The 20,002-nt window shown below is 39.2% G+C and overlaps 1 protein-coding gene across 1 annotated transcript in view; it reads left to right on the forward strand.

The window, feature by feature from the left end:
- Window positions 1–11,038: 11,038 nt before the first annotated feature.
- Window positions 11,039–20,002, forward strand: part of LOC140159654 (uncharacterized) — a 44,646-nt gene continuing 35,682 nt past the window's right edge. The window contains exon 1 of the mRNA XM_072183148.1: window positions 11,039–11,224. Coding sequence (XP_072039249.1) covers window positions 11,146–11,224 — 79 coding nt within the window. The 5' untranslated portion in view covers window positions 11,039–11,145. The remainder of the gene's footprint in view (window positions 11,225–20,002) is intronic.

Raw genomic sequence — 20,002 nt, forward strand, 5'->3', positions numbered from 1 at the left:
TCTCCAAAAAGTAGTCAACCATTCTATATTCATAATACATTGAAAGCATTGGGTCAAGGTTTTAAAAAGAGCATTGGGCCTTGACCATGACTTTTAATTTCATTGATGAAGACATGTTGAGAACCATAGTAAGGCCTCACTTAGAATAATTGTCCTATGGACGCAATAAGTAGATCAAACACAACTATTGCCGGAGCTGGATCTTTACCATCCGAATCTTTTATTTCCTTTCATTTACACAGTTGATCAAGTGTCAACTGTGTTCTTCATACTTAATTTAATATCACATACATTTTTGTATCACCTCAGACAGCTATATCATCTGAGGTTCTTACATGTATATTACTTCAGATGTATCAGACAGCTACAACATCTGATACCTGTCCCATTCTCCAAACAGCATAATTTGGCTAGGATTTAAACAATTGCTCATTTAATATCACCTCAGACGGCTGTATTATCTGAGAGTATACACAGTTGACAGGAAATCAACTGTCTATATTATCTTCATACTTTTAATATCACTTTAGACAGCTATATCATCTGAGCTTTATGTATCAGACAGCAATCATATATGTATCCAGACAGCAATATCATCTGATACCTTTTTACGCAATCAGACAGCTATATCATCTGATGCCATTTACGGTCCTGAAGTGAGACGACCCACTTCAAATCCCAAACAGCATAATTTGGCTTGGACCTAATCATTACTCATTTCGAATTAGGACAACCCCATTCAATTTCCAAACAGCCTAATTTGGAATTGACATTAAATATTAAGTATGTGAAAACATTCCCAATGACTTGCTCAAATGCAGCAATGTATCTCCATTTTGATTCATACATTGTATATTGGACAAAATGGTAAAAAGCAAAAGAAACAATGCCATTTAAGGGTAGACGAGATATTGTTGGTCGAAGCAACGTAAAAATTGATTTTCATTATCTAGATCAATATACCAAAATTAACACCTTGATGTTTTGCAAAAGTTCATTCTACAAATCGTATACTTTGCAAACTTGCTTAATTTATTGTTGTTAATGAGTTATGTACGTTTTACAAAAGTGTTGTTGTTTCAGCCCTCTTTACAACGTAACTCAAGAACCGCAGCACCTATAAAAGTATATCTGTGATATTTTAATTCTTCTACACACTCGCTATGAATTGAGCTCACTACCATTCGTAAGATGATGTGAACTACCATATCACAACAGTTTAAAATAATTAATAACCTTAATATCATATTTTTCATAAAGGGAGTGGTGGGTGGGTTTTAAAATTTTCCTGACCTCTTCGGATGGTATCAAAACAGCTTATGAATTTTCCGGCAATAATTTCTGAGAAAACAGCCACCCCCCAGAACCGCTGCCTATGATTGGCTACTGGCACGCGACTCGACACAGGGCATGGATGCACAACAGGTGTCGGCCTGATGTCACAACACGCATGGCTCTACCTTTTATTGATCTACAGGACAATGAAACCCTTTTCAACAAAACCCAGGGCTTATTACGCCAATGACAATTTTGGTTTTGATTGAAGTTTGCTCAATCAAAACCCGATTATGTAAACTGCATTTTGGAGCCCTCTACATCACAAAGACAACCCTCTACATCACAAAGATAACCAGCTGGTGGAAAAAGTCCAAAAAAGGGCCAATAAGTTAGTACATGTACCACAGTTGAAAGATTAAGTCATACAAAGAAAGGTTGAGAGAATTGAGACTCCCTACACTGGCTTACAGACGCTTGAGAGGCGACATGGTCCAGACTTGCATGTTCAAGATCATGCATGGGATTAATTAATGATGTAGCGAAAGAAACCCTGTATGAAATGACAAGCCACACTTCGGTAACCAGAGAACACAGTCTCAAAATCATGAAGCAGCACAAGACTTAGACTCTAAGTTAGAGAGCACTCCTTCTCCAACAGAGTGGTAAATACCTGGAATGACCTGCCAAACGAGACAGTAAATGCTCTAACAATGAATTGCTTCAAGAGAGCGGTGGATAAAGCCTACATGTAGCCAAGAAGTTCAACAGATTCATACATGTACATGTATTTGGGCGACCTTTTCTTTACCAAGATAGGGTCGCATGTCACAAATAGGTCACCCAAAAATAGAGGAGCCGTAACATGAAAATGCTTTCTTCACACTTCAAGTTTAGTTTATTCTAAAAGTATAGTACCTATTGTGGACAGTTTGGTGTCATTTTGTAGATAATTATGTTCTTTGTCAAATACAAAAAACCCCAAGTCAATTGGACAACTACTTTGAGATTTATACTTCAATATGTAAGATGTGTCAATGGGGAGCCGGGGCGGGGGAGCCCCATAGGGTTGTACACAAAATTGTGAAAATATGGCAAACTTCAAACCTTTGTATCTTAAAAAGTACAACTAGCATGGACCACAAATTGCACATATATCATCCTGGATTGTAGATCTACCTCATAGTAGATCAACTGTAACAAAAGATGTAACTAATTAATTGCCTAATTAAATGCTAATTAAGACAGTTTTTCCTATATGTTACTGTACAAAGTGTACACGTAATGCTCGGACATTTCTAAATGGCTCATCTTTGGCCCGAGTCATCCTGCTTATTCAAAAGTACACATATTTTTAAGGAAATTTGATGAGGAATTCAATTATGCTATTAGTTTTAGTGTAAGAAATGGAGGAAAAAGGTTTTGGTTGATAAATGTCATAAAAATTGTAAATTTATTTTACAATTTTTGACCACCCTGTATGTTTAACACACAGGATACCAAACTCTTTCTTCCTAATTTGTTTGAAGGGCCCATGAAATGTCTTTCTGAATCCATATTTATTTTGAGCTACATAGCTTTCAGAAAAGAAAAATATGGGGTGCACTGTGACAAGAAAGATGCTAATTTTGTTGATGTTCCACCCTGTATATTTCTTACCCACCCTGTATTATGATGTTATATTGTGTTGATTTGGCATCCTTGTAATATAAGCTTTCCAGAAATATATACTTTTAATGGTCTTAAATGTATTTATTAAAAGTTGTGTTGAAGTGAATCACAATTGGTGATATTTTCCTCATTTTACATTATGTTACACAAAAGATGACCAATTCATGACATGCGACCATAGGTCAAAATTACAAATTTATCAATATATACTAAAAACTTTTGCATCAAGGTTAAACATGTTTTAGCTATACATGTACGTATACATGCACCTTTTTTTCATCGAACAAGCTTTATTTTGTACCAAAATCCATGTTTTTAATGAGAGCTGGCTGCAAACTGATGATGATGCCTGCTCCAAAACGTTCCTGTAGCATGAGTGTTTGATGTACGCTCGTTTTGACGGTAGTAATTTACACTTGCGTAGTGTGCATTTTCAAGCGCGTTTCCGTTTAACAGTTTTTTAAAGCGTGATGCAATAACGCAATTCTGCAATCTGCATTGATTCAAGATGGCAAATTTCTCGAAATATGTGCTGTTAGAATTCCCTCATTTCAAATTCTTTGCCATTTTCCACTCATATAATCATGCTTTCATGTGACAGAAGTCAGAAGTGATGCTGATTTTATGAAGGTATGTTTTTTGCATTTCCGCTTGTTTTTTGAATTGGTTTTGGTTTTTTTAACTTTAAGGGGGTACTACAGTACACCCCTGGCCAATTTTGTGCCCATTTTTGCATAAAAAAAACAATTTAGAACACTGGTGACAAGTAAGATATGTATGTTATAGGGGCAAGGACTACAACTACTGCACTGAAAATTTAGCAAATCAAGACAAGTAGTTATTGATTTATTGATCAAATATTGGTTTTCCCTCATTTTTGACTGTAACTCCACAACTGTTGTCGGTGCTGAAATAAAAATTTCCAGTGCAGTTGTTGTAGTCCTTGCCCTATAATATACATATCTTACTTGTCACCAATGCGCTATAAGTGTTGAGAAAAATGCAAAAATATGCACAAAATTGTGCAGGGGTGTTATGGGTGTAGTACCCCCCTTAACTAGCAGAATAAACGTTTTCACTTGTTTTCAAAAAGTTGTTTTAATCTTGTTTTTTACCCGATAATTTCCCTCGAAACCCTGCCCTCCATCAAATACATTTTGGCAACTGTTTAACCTTGATGCATCTAGGTAAGGCGCATGAAAGTCGATTCCGAGTTTATCGTCCCCCGCCCGCGTCACTTTTTGGAAACCAAAAATACCCGCGTCAAATTTTCAAAAATGCCAAAATAATTCATTATTTTCAAAGTACCAGTGATTTAACCAGTTTTAGCTATTGGAACATATATTTTTGTTTGTAAAACATGTAAATTCATAACTTGGAAGAAAAACCAGGCTCTTTTCTAACTTTTCTAGTTCCTCTGGTCCCTACCCATATAAAAAAACATGTTTATAAATCACATGTATGAGTTTGGCTTTAAATCAACATGCATTTTATAGTCAAGCAGCAAACTAAATTCCGTGGCCTTTTTTTGAAGACAATGTGCCACCTATCCTAACATGTTGTTTGGGTCCCAAGTAACATATTTATACATGTTTACAAAAATCCAGATGCAGCAGATGGCGGCCATCTTGTTTTTCAAAATGGCGGCCATTTTTTCAATAATTTTCCAATATATTTTAAACTGACCCTTCCCATTGTGAATTTATTGATACAATAGCAATTGTTTTAGGCCTAGGATATTATTTATGACATGGATGCACTAATATTGACGATTTTGATATTCAAAATGGCCGCCAAAAATTCAAAATGGCCGCCAAATTCAACTTATTTCCTCTATACATACAATGAGCATTATAAAATATAAGTTTAAGCAAGTAACATGTTAATTAATAAACCAACAGATACACAAACTCCATACTACACTGCAAATACACACCACACCACCCCACCCCACACATCCACCCCCACATTCCAATGCTTACCTATAATTTACTCTCTATGATAACATTTTATTTTAAAATAGTTCCTGAATTTAAAATCTGTAACTTCCACCTTAAATGTCTTCATGCCTCCTCATCTGGATATGATAATAATAATTATGTTCCCGCTAAGTTTGATGTACCGGGGCCAGCCCATACTCATACCCGAACCTGTAATCCTAATCTTTACCCCGATCACCCCTAACTTGGTACCTAACCCTGTAGGCCTACCCTGCTAAACGTACATCGTACTCTGATATCTATACCCAACAACATGTATCGGTATCCCGTACTAGTACCCGAATGTCCTACCCTTATACCCTCCTCGGTTCACATAACCCTGTATTCTTGGTACCCCTAACCCCATCCCTGGCCAGTAGCACTACCCATCCCTGGGGCCCCTAGACCCATCCAAGGGACCCCTTAACACAACACCGGAAGTGCGGAACCCATAATCCACTGCCCATCAGTGGCCTATAACCTGATATGTTCTGGCTAAATTTGATGTACTCGGACCAGCCCATAACCACACCCTTGGCACCCAAACCACATCCTTAGTACCCTAAGTCTCTTACTCCAGTACCCTTACACAGTCCTCGGTACCCCTAACGCCATCCCTGGGACTCCTAACGCCAAACCTGGAAACCCGAACTCCATCCCCAGTACCCGTAACCCTATTCCCGGGACACCTAACACCAACTATGGGACCTTTAACTCCATTCCTAGGACCTCAGTCTAGTCTAATCCCATCTTTGGTACCGGTAACCCCATATCCGGTACCCCTTACCTAATGCCCGGTACCCTTAACCCCCTTTCCTGGTACCCATTATCGCAACGCGGGACCCCTAACTCCATCTCCATTACCCCTTACCTTATTCCCTGGGACCTCTAACACCAACTTTGGGACTTTTAAACTCCGTTCCTGGAACCTGGAACTCTCTCAAGACCTACAGACCTGCCAACTGTTCCTCATTTTGAGGGTCTGTCCCTCATTTGGGGTTTTCCAAAGTGAAAAAGAGGGACACAAACCAGGTCGGTACCTGGTTTGTGTATGTACAAAGTTTTGGCCTCAATGTCTCTCTTTCTTACTGCGCTTGGTTGGCAGGTCTGCCCATAAACCCGTCCCTGGGATCTTAATCCCACCTTTGGTACATGCAACCCCACAACCTGTTTACCCTTAACCAATGCCCGGCACCCCTTACTCTGTTCTTGGTACCCATTTAATGGGCTACCCCAACCCTGGGACGACCCCTAATTCTATCACCATTACCCCTTATCCTATTCCCTGGAACCTCTAACACCAACTATGGGACTTTTAACTCTATTCCTGGAACCCGTAACTCCGTCCCCGATACCCATGACCCATCCCTGGGACCCTAATAGGTTTGGCTCCTGTAACCCCACATCTGGTTCCCCATATTCAATGCCTTACACCCCTTACCCTGTTCCTGGTACTCATATCTCTAACCCTTGGACTCCATCCCCATTACCCTATTCCCGGGGACCTCTAACACAAACTATGTGACCTTTAACTCAATTCATGGAACACCAAACTCCGTCCCTGAGACCCGCCATGAAACATCCCTGGGACCCTAATACCATCTTCGGAACCTGTTAGCCCACATCTGGTTCACCATACCCAATGCCCAGTACCCCTTACTCAGTTCCTGGCACCCATTTCTCCAACCCTGGTACCCCTAACTCAATCCCCAGTCACCCATATCCTCTCCCTTGGATCTCAAACACACGTCACGATCATGCGACCTCTAACCCCATTCCTGGACCGGTCATCTCTGAAATCCCTAGCCCCTTCACCGGGACCCATAACCCGTTACCCTGTCCTCAGTACCCCTAGCCCTTCCTCAGTGCACCTAACGCTGTCCCCGGTACCTATTATCCAAACCCTGGGACCCTTTACTCCATCCCAGTACCCCTCACCCAATATTTTTCATATTGACCCTTCCCATTGTGAATTTATTGGTAAAGTAGGCATTGTTTTAGGTGCCCTAACACCGACCATGGGACTATCCCCATTCCTGGAACCCCTAACCTTATCCCCCGAACCCGTAACCCTGTCCTTGGTACCCCAAAGCCCATTGCTGACACCCCTAAAGCTCCCTAATGTCACCCCTGGAACCTAGCACTTACACCTGGATCCATAAACTGTTGTCCCTGGGACCTTCGGCACCCTTTACTAGTACTCTTTTATACCCCATCCCTGGTATCCCTAATTCCATCCCTAGAAACCATTAAAAATCCAATCCCCCGGGACCCATAAACCATTTCTGGGACCACTCGGTACCGTTTACCCTGTTCTCAATACCTCTCAATGTCTGGCCAATGCCATGTCCTGGGGGGGTCTTCCTGTTTGAAGGTGTATAGGAAGGTGCCACTGTTTTGGGGTACCTTTTCAGCGATTTTGGTATATCGATGGGTGGGTTTTCAGTGAAGACCAGTGCAACCAACTGGGCACATTAATGGCAAAATTGTCCTTAAATGGTTCAAATTTTTTTGAAGAACCACGTACCCCCTGCTGCAATGTGCTTATGGATGTAGTAATACAGCCTGTAGCCCAAACTAGCACCACCAACTGTTCTTGTATAAAGGATACCCGTATGAGCCAAGAAAACGTTTTTGATACATTTTCTGTGGCACTTTAAAATAATATACGAAATATACGGTGTGGGGGTAAGGGTGTGGGGTGGGATGTGCATTAAGTATGGGATTTGTGTGTGTTATTATCTTAATATTCATGTCACATGTCCAATCTCATATGTTACCAGATTGATGTAGGATTATTGTATGTTTGAAGGAAATAAATTGATTTCGGTGGCCATTTTGAATTTATGGCGGCCATTTTGAATTTGTAAATCATTAATATTGGTGCTACTGCATGCCAACATGACAAAACTACTATAACAAGCCTAAAACAATCACTACTGTGCCAATAAAATCACATTGGGAAGTTTGACAAATATTAGAAATATTTTGCCAAAATGGGCGCCATTTTGAAAAACAAGATGGCCGCCATCTGCTGCATCTGGATTTTTGTAAACATGTATAAATATGTTACTTGGGACCCAAACAACATGCTAGGATAGGTGGCACATTGTCTTCATCAAAAGGCCACGGGCCTTAAAAACTGGGTAGTTTGCTGCCCGACTACCGGGCCCGACTATTAGGTCAATAATTAAATCTGATGAAATAATGAAAAATGAAAAATGAAAAAGTCACCTCACCAACCTGGAAAAAAAAAGTGACGATAAACTCGGAATTGACTTTCATGCGCCTAAACCTTGATGCATAGGTAAACCTTGATTCAAAAGTAATATTTTAGTCCCTTATATACATTGACATTGTAGGGTGGTCTAAAGGAAAAAGTTCACTTCATTTGGAACTTAGCTGTCTGTGGCAACAATAAAGTAATTACTTTCCATGGCATACCTACATGTACATGTAAGGGGCGTGTTCTCACGACAGCCATGGGGTCTGGTACCTAGGTCCGAGTCAACATACAAGTGGACTCAGTCCACATTCATTGATTTTGCGTTCTCACCAACACCAAAATGCTGATGTAGGGGGAAGGGAAGCGTTTTTTGGCGGGCCGAGATGGGGGCAAGCGATTTTTGGTGAGCCGTTTGGAAAGTTTACCCCGGAAGCTCATAATTATTGCACTGCCCCTAACATTTAAATAAATAGGAATTATCTAATCACAGACACCGTGCTTTTAAAGTTACCCATGTCCATACTGATACTAGTACCAGGGGCGGATACAGGATTTCGAGAAAGGGGGGCACACTCCTGAAAATAAAAAAATGTAATAAATGGTGCAAGCTGAATCATCCCGGAGCGCTTGCGCCGACGCAGGGGTGTCTGAGGGGATGTGCCCCCTCAGAAGTGAGAAACTTTTGGAAAATGAAGACCCAAGTGAAGCCATTTGGTGGACCATTTTGTCAACATTATGGTGTAAAATTTTAGTTTGAAAAAGCCTAAAATTTGCAAAAAGACGGCCCAGTTGAAGCCATTCGTGGACAAGTTTTGACCTCTTTTGTAAAATTTGCTTTATACGTACCCATAACGTTTAGCGACATGGGGGGTGTCTGAGGGGATGCCCCTCAGAAATGAGAAACATTTGCAAAATAAAAACCTAATTGAAGCCATTTGGTGGACCATTTTGGCACTATTATGGTGTAAAATTTGAGTTTGAAAAAGCCGAAAATATAACATTTGCGAAATGACAGGCCAATTGAAGCCACCTTTTTTCACTGTTATTGTATAAATTCAGAGTGCTGGGTGTGAAATACAGAAGCGAAAAAGGGCAGTTGTTTATACAGGCAGGGGTGTCTGATGTTCCCCCTCCGAAATTTGGAAATTTTATGAAATGAAGGTCCAATTGAAGCCATTTGGTGCATCTGTTTTACACTATACGAGAGTATATCATTGCTTTTTTTTTTTTTACGGCCCGAACTCAATTTGTAAAATGTTACACTGACACTTTAATAGGCCTATAAGACTTGGAGATTCGGCATGGATCGAAGTCAGCATGGAGTCCGTATTAATACTGACTTTGGTGACAAAATGTGACGGGCCCTGCATCATCGACGGGCCATCAGAAATCAACAAGTATACTGCCTAAAAGAATCCGACCTATATTAGGCCTATATAGGGCCTACTTTTGATATACCAGACTGTGAGCTACTGTGCGGTTTATTTGGCATGGGCCTACTAATTATACGTGCAATTTAACTTTTCCCCTTCTCCTTTTCTCTTCTCTTTTTCTCCTTTTTTCCTCTTTCTCTTTTCTCTTCTCTCTTTTCCTTTTTTTTTTGGGAGAGGGGGGAGGAAGGGGCGCCGCCCCCTGAATCCGCGCCTGGAGAGTGCCACCCCGGTGTATGATACTCACTGCAGATTTATTAGGCTATAGGCCCGAAGATTTTTTTCTTTCTTTTTACGTTGTGCCGGTTTCTTTTTTTCTTTCTTTTCTTTTCTTTTTTCCCTTTCTTTTCTTTTCCTCTTTTCTTTTCCTCCTTCTCTTCTCTTTCTTTTTTTCTTTTATTTTTTGGGATCCGCCAAAAGGGGGAGCACGGGCCGGCTGTGCCCCCCTCTAAATCCGCGCATGACTAGTAGTACATTGTACATGTAAAGTCTGCACAAAAAGTAACTCAGCTGTTATAAATAAGCCTATAGCTTCAGAACTAATAATTGTTTTCATAATATTTCAAAATAGAAAGAAGGTTAATTTATTTACGCGTATTTTGATACCTCATTTGTCAAATGTTGTTCAATATTAACAACACAGTAGTGCTTTTAAAGAAAAATATCCGCATTTAAAAGTTGCACTGAGTTTACACCGATCAATGGTTATTACGCAGCATTGTGGCATGTAAAACCCGCCATCATCTTCGCGCTGACTTCAAATCAATACAAATAGCTGCAACTTTTAAATTCGGGCATTTTTCTTTCAAAACACTGCTGTGTTGTTAATATTGAACGAAATTGGACGAATGGGCTATCAAAATCCGCGTAAATAAATTATCCTTCATTCTATGTTGAAATATTGTGAAAACAATTATTAGTTCTGAAGCTATAGGCGTATTTATAACAGCTGAGTTACTTTTTGTGCAGACTTTACATAGACTATGCAGTTGGTGATGTAACTTGTAAGCTTACCTACCTTTTTCTGCAAGGCAGAATGAGAAGAAGTCTGGGAGCTGCATGTAATGTGTTCTCGATGGCAGATATTCGAGAAGGTGACCAAAGTTTTTTTAACTCTTCCAGGTACAATCACTGTCTCTACTGAAGATGGTGAAAATTAAAGATACCAGATGATTCATTGTGTGTATGAATTCTTGATCTACCGATCACCTGCTTCACATCATGGACATTTAATTTTAGACTTGAAACAAATCTACTGTAGTATAAATGTCAGCATCATATTTATATGCTGTGCCCTGTGCTGCACGAAAGACAGTCAAAGACTTTTAGAAGTCTACACAAAAGGCGTGAGGGCGCTATTTTTCATCAGTGACTCCCAATGTTAATTTGGCTTATTTAGAATATCTTTGTTGTATGTATCTCGTTGTGGTTTGGTCACAGGAACGGGTATCAGCATCTTTCCCAGGCCACCTCGAACATGTGTCAAGCGAAAGTGGTAAATGATTGTAATTTTTATTAAATTATACATTAAATTGGTTTATTGTAAACTTCTTTTCTCTTCAAAATGACGGAAAAATGTGTAAGGTGTAATGAGGAGGAGCCAAAAGTGGAGTGTTCGGATTGCTTAAGCAGCAAACGGAAAGGTAAGTTGCCGGTACCGGCGAGTAAAAAAAACACTGAAAATCGTATGCTGCCAAATTTTGCCACTGCACTGATGACATGACTGAGAATATCAGCTGATGATCGAGCATGCAAAAAGCTCCGAAATTACATGTAAGAAATTAAACAGCGCAAAATCTCCAACCCCAACCAAGCAGCAAAATGTTTAAAGTTAATTTCCTAAAGCAGCTGAATTAATACTTCGAACTTCGAGGCTAGAGACCATTCACCAAATTGCATTCAAAATCTAGTCAGATTCATGGATTTACTATTTAGTGCCGTATTATAAACGCTGTTACTTTCCTATTCGGGGAGGATGTCGATATTGTCACCCTGAAGCTCAAGACCACACTGTGTTGAGTCAACTGTATCTTTTGAGCAAGATTTGCGTATTTTGGACAGTCTTAAATTTTGCTGAAGTGTAATTTTAGCAACATTTTTGATGCAATCGTCTATCGTGATCGGCTGTGTTAAGGGGTTGTTTGGAATGACAGGTGAGTCAGGGGTAAAAAAAAAAATTTTTACCTTTTTGACCTCAGCACATGTGTATGTATGATCTGCCATACAAAAATTAAAAAAACAATACCTCAAAGTATCATTTTTTAATGTTTTTTGTCATAATCACGCTTTTCTACAAATTTCATCTGTTTGTACCGGGGGCGTGTCTGTTGCCAGGTAGGCCTACATGACAGCATAGACACACGTTACAACCTTGAATAATAATGCAGAATGACGTTATATTCTTCTTAACCTATCTTAGAACTGCCTATTATTTCAATTGTTATACTGTTCTGGTTGGTTTATTGCATATGGGCATTTCCGTCCAAAAGTGACCCACAGGGCCTACTATTGGATAAGGCCAAGTAAAAGTAGTAGCTTTGATACTTAAATTTATTTTTAACGTTTGTTATATTCAATGCATCCAACATACATAACACAGATAATTTAACTTGGCTACTACCTCAAATTTGTTAAAAACCTAAGTTACAAATGTTTAGACGTTACTTTTTTATAGTCGGGAATCTGACATTAAAAAGTGTACTATTTAAACCACAAATATATCATACAAGGAATGCATGATCATAAGTACTTAAGTGTGTTTATAGGTTACAGTAATGTGCCAATTAATCACCATGTCTAGCGACCTATCCTCCTCTTTTGTTTGAACCAAAAATCCACTTAACATTCTCAACGCGAGACGTTATGATGTCGGTCCTCAAGTGGTTTGTTGCTAATGAAGCCTGTTTCTAAGAAAACCAGGGCAAGGTGATGGTCTTTATTATTCACAATTACTCCTTGATCATCACACTTCGAAAGAAACTTCCGAAGTGCAGTCGTGCTACCATCGTTCTGAAAGAAATCTTGAAGGAAAATCATTTGCAAAAAATTCTGTCCACGTCGTCACGACTCAACATACAGCTTGAAAACTCAGCGGGAACATCGATAGACCCCAACCTCGACTACCACAGGCAGCGGCCACCGGAGCACGTGTATACTAGTGACAACTTTCGGACGAATCAGTGTAGACATGGATAACGCGGAGAGATCAAGGTATTTCTGTCCTCATACTTTTTTAACATAACGTCTAGACGGCGAATATTTTCCAGTATATAAATATGGTTATTTTTACAATTATGCACGTTGAAACTTATATTTTTTAGCATTAATTTCGACACTAATACTTGCTTATAAGTTTGTGATACGAAATTGTTCGTTAGAGTTTTGTTTCTGGTTAAAAACTTATCAGAATGATGTAATGTATACGTGAAAAATTTCTGTCCATCGTAACGCCTCAACATGATGGTCTGCATGTTGTGTTGAAAATACGCTCGTGTAATTAATAAATGCTCATTATTTACTACTATACAGCTGTAATTTTGCATCATATTTAATATAACTTCATATAGTTTATGTTAAAGAGGAACATGGTATGACAGTGTCGAGACGTTACGTGTTTTGAAAGACCCGCATCGATGTCATGTCCTCCGTAACGTCTCGGCCAAGAAATCGTTAAAATATGAACACATTAAGTCATTTTACGAACATCAAGGTTAAGGTTTACCTCATTATGTTTGCTATGATTCAAAAGTATAATTTTGGTAACAGCAACATTTAATTTATTTTCTTTAACGCCAATATGAAAATAGTTTGTTGAGACGTGATTATTTTTGGGTGGATGTCTGGCCGTCATCACTCTCGTCACGTCTCGCTTAAAAATATAAGCTAATATATGCTGCCTCACGGTCATTGATCGTGAAATTGTTTTATTGTTATCCAATATATTTTAATAGATAATAGAAGTAAAAAAACACGATAATACACTCTTTATAACTTTTATAACCATACTCACCGTAAAACAAGATGTGCGAGACGTTATTAGATTGCTGATGGACAAGACAATTTGATGTCTTTCGTAACGTCTCATTCTAAAACTAGTTATTTAGCAAACTCAAGTGCAAAAATTGAATATCAATGTGATATTTTATACGTCATACATAATTGGTTGCATAAAAACAATGACTCGTAACAAAGTCATAAATGACAAACTTCTAATTTTAATACTTGTGTCAGAATTTGCTAGTTGTTTTGTTGCGACGTGATTATTTGTAATGTGGACATTTGTCCTTTATTATTCTCGTCACGTCTAATCGGCATATTATGTTGCTTTCAAAAATTGTCGATTTTGATATCTACTCTCTGGATTTTGATGTTTCTTATCGATTGAGATAAAGAATTGCGATGTTATCTGATTCAATTTCAATTTGTTTAACTCCCTGTTTTAAGAATAATGTGAGAAAAGCATGCAAGACGTTACTAGATGTCCCGTGGACAATCGTCATATTTTGTCTCCCGTAATGTCTCCACCAAAAAGCTTGGTATTTTTTGGTAATTTCTGAGTCAATTTTAAATATCGCAATTAAGGTTTATTTATTTTCAGTTGTAACATAAACAAGTTACAAAACAATTAAAATATAAAAATAATTAACGTTTGGTTGAAATATTTGCTTGCAATATATTCAGTACTTTGTTGCGACGTTATTATTTTGCATGTGGACATTTGTCCATCGTTAGATACGTAACGTCTCGTGATAATATGTTGCTTCTAAGATGTTTACCGTAAAATTTAATTTGTTAATATTCTGAATATTATAATATACATTGTAGTTTAATATAAAAATGTTCTCCGCTTTACTTCAATCTCACAACCATCTCTCCTAAAAAATTATTGGCTAGACGTTACTCATTTTCCTATGGACCAAATACGATTTCCGTCATCCGTAACGTCTAAAACGATTATAGTATTTGGCGAACTGAGAGTCAATTATGATTATTAGAGCAGCTCATTAATTGACATATTTAATAAGGAACATAAATAAGATCAAAATTCAATATTGAGAGCTTTGAGTCGGTATATGCAACATCTGGAAATGAATGCAACTTGTTGAGACGTTATAATTATAGTGAAGACATTTACAAAGCCATCTCTTTATAGACTAACATTTGTATGAAATTAATTTGTTTTTATGAACGTTTTCTGGCATACTGGCGATTATTAATTTTTAATTACTTATTAATTTGATTGTGTGAGTTTAATACTTTGACATTTAGACATGTTCTCGTACATGCGCATGCGTTTTACGACACAAAAAATAATTTTGAGTAGGCCTACATACAGTTTGCCCCATCGGTTTTAATTATATTTTGTAATCACTTGAAGTAAACAAAATAATATATGTGTTGATGGAAAACATGTAGGCTTGTATAAAAACCCATTTAATTTAAACTGATTAGACGTTACTCACTCGTCACTGGCCCATAGATAGTGCTCGGCCACATCTCAGTCGAGTATCGCTTCACCTGTGTTCAACATCAGCGCGGCCACGTGGGTTCAGATGAACATCAGCGCGGCCACGTGGTTTAACCAGGTTAAAAATAGACATTTGTAACTGTAAACACTGGGGATTTTCCCACGCCTAGATCTCATTCATGACATCGGCTATGACCTGGATGCCCGGGTTAAGATTACCTCGATAAATAACATGTACCATCGGGATGTACCATATCTGACATTCCAGAACCAAATTGCGGTGGGGGGGGGCAAGGCTTAGAAGTTGGGTGTGTCCAGACACAGGGACTAGGGGTCTTTAGCTGAGAAATTTGAAACAATAATGGGGGCCATCCGGTGAAAGTTGGAATTTTCAAAAAAATCATCCAAATTTAAAATTGTTTGAATCATGCCAAGAGCAATAATGAAATGTTCAGAAAAAAATATTATTTGGGGGGAGACAATCAGATATTTATTCAAAATTATTGAGACGCCTCGGAGGACTGAGTTCGCCCTGCAAACACGAAAATGTTTTAAAACGTTTTAGGGTATAGGGTTAAACAGCTTAAAACGATTTCATAACATTTAAAAATTGGGGTAGACCCTTCACATTAAAATATTAGTTTACTTTTTAAGATGTTAAAAAAGGAGGAGTTACCGTAACCTGACATAGGCCTACTGACATACTTTTATCTGACATGGTTTTTTTCGTGATTACAGCCTATTTTTATACACAAACATTGTAATTTGTAGGCTCTGTCGCGTCGATGTCACGCAAACTGTGGAGAAAAGATCGGTGACATCGCCCGTGGCGCGGCGAAATGAACAACAATTTGTTATGTATTATAAAATGTAGATTCAGTCGGAATAAGGAAAAAAGAGACAAATACATGTTATGTGGCTTATCTGATGGATAGTTTTATTAAATATTCACTTTGATTGAAAATTCAGATGGGAAGAAAAAAAAAAGATTAGACCGGGATCAGACTTTGAACAGAAAACATTTTGGTCTCCCATCCAAGAACTAACCGAGCTCGGCGTTGGTGAACTTCGATGATGTGACAGTGATCTTGTTAACCATGCCATCACAATATTCAACATGATTGCCGTGTTTTTAGATACTTGAATCTTTGACGGTGCTTTTAAAAAAAAAAAAAAAAATAAACAAGTTATGCTACCATGATTACTTCTCGACCATAAACAAAATTAATGTATTTTTTTACAAATAAGAACATAACACGTATTGCGACATCACTCCCGTCTCGTGACTTTTCCAGAACGGTTTAATTTTAAAAGGCTTCATAAAATATCGTTTTCACATCAGTGGTGTTACGAAAACCACTTTAATGATGTCATATATTTGTAAACTAATTTCGTAGCCTAATAATCAGAAGAAACTGTGTGAGATAAACTAGGCCTATATGTCAGATTTAAAGTGTGTCAGGTTACGTAAACTCCCTTAAAAAGGCACCGTGAGGTAGGCTTGACTGTTAATTATTTATTTTTTTTTTTAATTTGAAACGCGTAATGAGTGGTCACAGGCCGAGTGCATTTTGGCACTGCGGATTTAATTATATTGCAGTTAGGCCTATGATTGATTTTATGCATTGATAATAATGCAGGGGTGTTCTGTTTGCTCAGCATCATTAGGTTGATCAAAATAAGAAAGTAACAAATTAATGTAATTAAAATGTCATAAAATAATTAAATATTTTGCAATTCACAATTTTGGATGCGGGAGGGAAACAGTAAACTCAAAAAGCAATCTCCAACCTCAGCCCTTGGAGTGAAGTCAATGGTGCGTCCCTAATGCAAATATGTTGCATAAAAATATGAGCAACTTCTTTACATCATTGATATCGTTGTTGTATAAATCTTGCATTTATCTTCATAGACCAAGACGCCGGACGATTCCGCCAATTCGCTTCACTGCCTACAATGAAGATGTACCCAAAAAGAGAAAAGCTTTCACCAGCACTGAGAGAAGCCGCATATGGCGTATTGAGTTCGAGGAGAAAGACCCCAATGGATACGAGGCGTGGAAAAGGGAACAGGCAGATAAGAAGAAAGACTATAGAAGAAGAGTCAGCGAAGAGGGTGGAGAAAGACTAAACATTGCCAGAGAGAAGGGAGCATTGAGAGCCAAAAAATACAGAGACAGTAAAAAGGCAAACGGCGTCCCAAAAGTGCGTAATAGAAGGAAACAAACCAGGGCTCTAGCCAAACAGACGGAAGAAGAAAAGAGGAAAAAGAGGGAGTATCAGAGAGACAGAAAGAGAATTCAAAGAGCCAACCTTACAGCACAAAAGAAACGGAGGCTCAAAGAACAAGACAGGCAAAAGAAGGCGGAAAAAAAACTGCAAGAGAACATGGAGAGGGAGAGAAGACAGACAAGAAGATCCAAACGACATCAACCGGCTGACTATGTCGACAGTGGCTTTCCATCAGCTTCAGCTGCTTACAAAGCAGTTTCACGTGGGAAAGATGGAATGCCTAGAAAGGCTAAACAGTTTGGCTATGTGGCGGGGCGAGTATTGGAACCAGGTACTCCCAGAAGAGCGCAAGCCCTTGAGGAGAGAGGATTGGGTGGTGGTGCTAGGAAGAAACTTGACCTTGCAAACGCCACAGAGGAGGCGGTGGAAGAGACGGCAAAGAACAGGAAGACGAAAACCAACCTTCTACATAATATCGCCAAGAAGATTAGGACAAAAGCGCTGATGCGGTATGCAAGCAGACAAATGAACATCGATAGGAGTTTCCTCCGAAGGTCTTCAGAGATTCCTGAGGAGATGGACCACACTCACGTGAAGCGGGCAAGGGGAAGATCGGTTATTAGTAGCGCAATTGACGACAGCATAAAGGAATTTTATAACCGTCCAGACGTTTCAACAGAACTACCCCACAAGAAGACCGTTAAAAACAACGAAGCAAGGAAAACCCTCACAGTCACACTACAAGCTGCATGGGAAATGTGGAAGACCGAGACTGGATACAGTGTAGCCTTCTCAACCTTTGCATCCAGGAGACCCAGCAATGTAAAACTGGTGTCGAGTATGCCCCTTTCGCAGTGTCTCTGTGAATATTGCGCGAATGTGGAGCTGAAACTCCAGGCACTAAACAAACATGCAAGAATGGTCATCATAAAAGACAGATACAAGTTAGTTGAAGTGACACTTTGTGAAAAGGGAGACGACGGCGAGTATAAGCGACCGTGTTATGAAAGAAGGTGTGACGGATGTGGAGTGGATAGGATCAGGGAAGTGTATGAAAATAGAATGGAAGGCCTAATGGAGTTAACGGAGAAGATGCAGTGGAAAGTTTGGGGGAAGGCGTCAGAAGAGTACAACGGCAAGATTGTGAAGAAGCAGAAATTACTAGACAGAGAAGGCAGTGTTAGAGACTGCTTGAATGAACTCGTCATGGAAGCAACACCGTTTGCAAAACACTTATTTGTAGCCAGATGGCAATACAAACAATTCACAGAGGCGACAAATACGTGTGCCTCCGATGGTGTTATCATGATAATGGACTTCGCACAAAACTACTCGTGTCAATATCAAGACGAAGTTCAGTCAGCGCATTGGGGTAAGACAACTGTCACAATTCACCCCATTGTTGCGTATTACAAATGCCCCACTTGTCAATCCCCAGTTAGGGAGGCAATTGACTGCATATCGGATGATCACAAACATGACCACCATGCTGTGCAGCATTTCTTGACACTGGCAAGAGAACACCTTCGTTCACAAGGACTAGCAATCAATACGGAGATACAGTTTAGTGACGGGTGCGGCGCCCAGTATAAAAGCAAGGGTCCTTTCGCCGATCTCAGTTTCGACGGGGTTGAGAGACATTACTTCGGATCCCGTCATGGCAAGGGGCCCTGCGACGGCGAAGGAGGCGTTTTAAAGAGTGTATGTGACAGAGCGGTGCGTGCGGGCAAGGCTTTTGTGCGGGATGCTAAGGAGATGGCAGATTATTTGTCTTCCAAGCATACAAAGCAGGGACCTTGTCTACATGCCCGACGCCAAGTATTATATGTACCATCTTCACATATTAGTCGTGAAAGACCAGATCGACAAGTACGCAGCTCCTACCCTGGAACGATGTCGCTTCAAGTGGTGAAAGGGGTCCTACCGGGTGTGATATCTACACGAAATCTTTCTTGCTTTTGTCTGGGTTGCAGAGAGCGGGGCGTTTGCCAGAACACCGCTCACGTGGACAGCTTCAAGGATGGCACGTTGAAGATGTTACAAAATGGTATCCTTTTTTTGTAGGCCTACTTAGTTAATAGTAGTCCTATACGCTTTGCCGTTAGAACTTTTATCAGTATCAAACAGTTTGCATTTGTACATGTTCACACCTGAAGTTTGAAACCTTAACCAAATAAAATATTAGAACCCAATATCAGCATGGCCAGAAGTCAACCCAGCCGTACCGAACCCTCAACTTCATCAGCCGTGGTTACAGGTATGATATTTATACATAAATCTCCATATAGTCACCGAGCTAAAAAGTTTGTTAAAACGTTGCATCGTATCTGTGTTTTTTAAAAAAATTTTTTTTTACATATTTGTGTATGTATTTATTCATGATTGTTAAATACTTTATTTTAAACATGCAGGATCCTCTCAAGAGCCTATGGACATGGACGTTGACGATATAAGTGAGGATGAAGGTAATGTTATGGGGGAAGGGAACACACGTTACGAGATGAACCTACTTTTGTAACAATGTAATACTTACCTTGAAACGCAATAAATACATTTCTCATTTAAAGGAAATTTTAAAGAAAACGTGCTTTGTACATATTATGTAGGCCTACATACATGTACTACTTCGTGTAAACTTTATTTTCACAGACGCTTCTGAAGACGAAGAGAGGGGCCATCAAGATGATGATGATGATGGCAGTGCTGCACCTGGAGCAAACAAC

Source organism: Amphiura filiformis, chromosome 8 (genome assembly GCF_039555335.1).
Source record: "Amphiura filiformis chromosome 8, Afil_fr2py, whole genome shotgun sequence".
In the NCBI taxonomy this organism is placed as follows: domain Eukaryota; kingdom Metazoa; phylum Echinodermata; class Ophiuroidea; order Amphilepidida; family Amphiuridae; genus Amphiura; species Amphiura filiformis.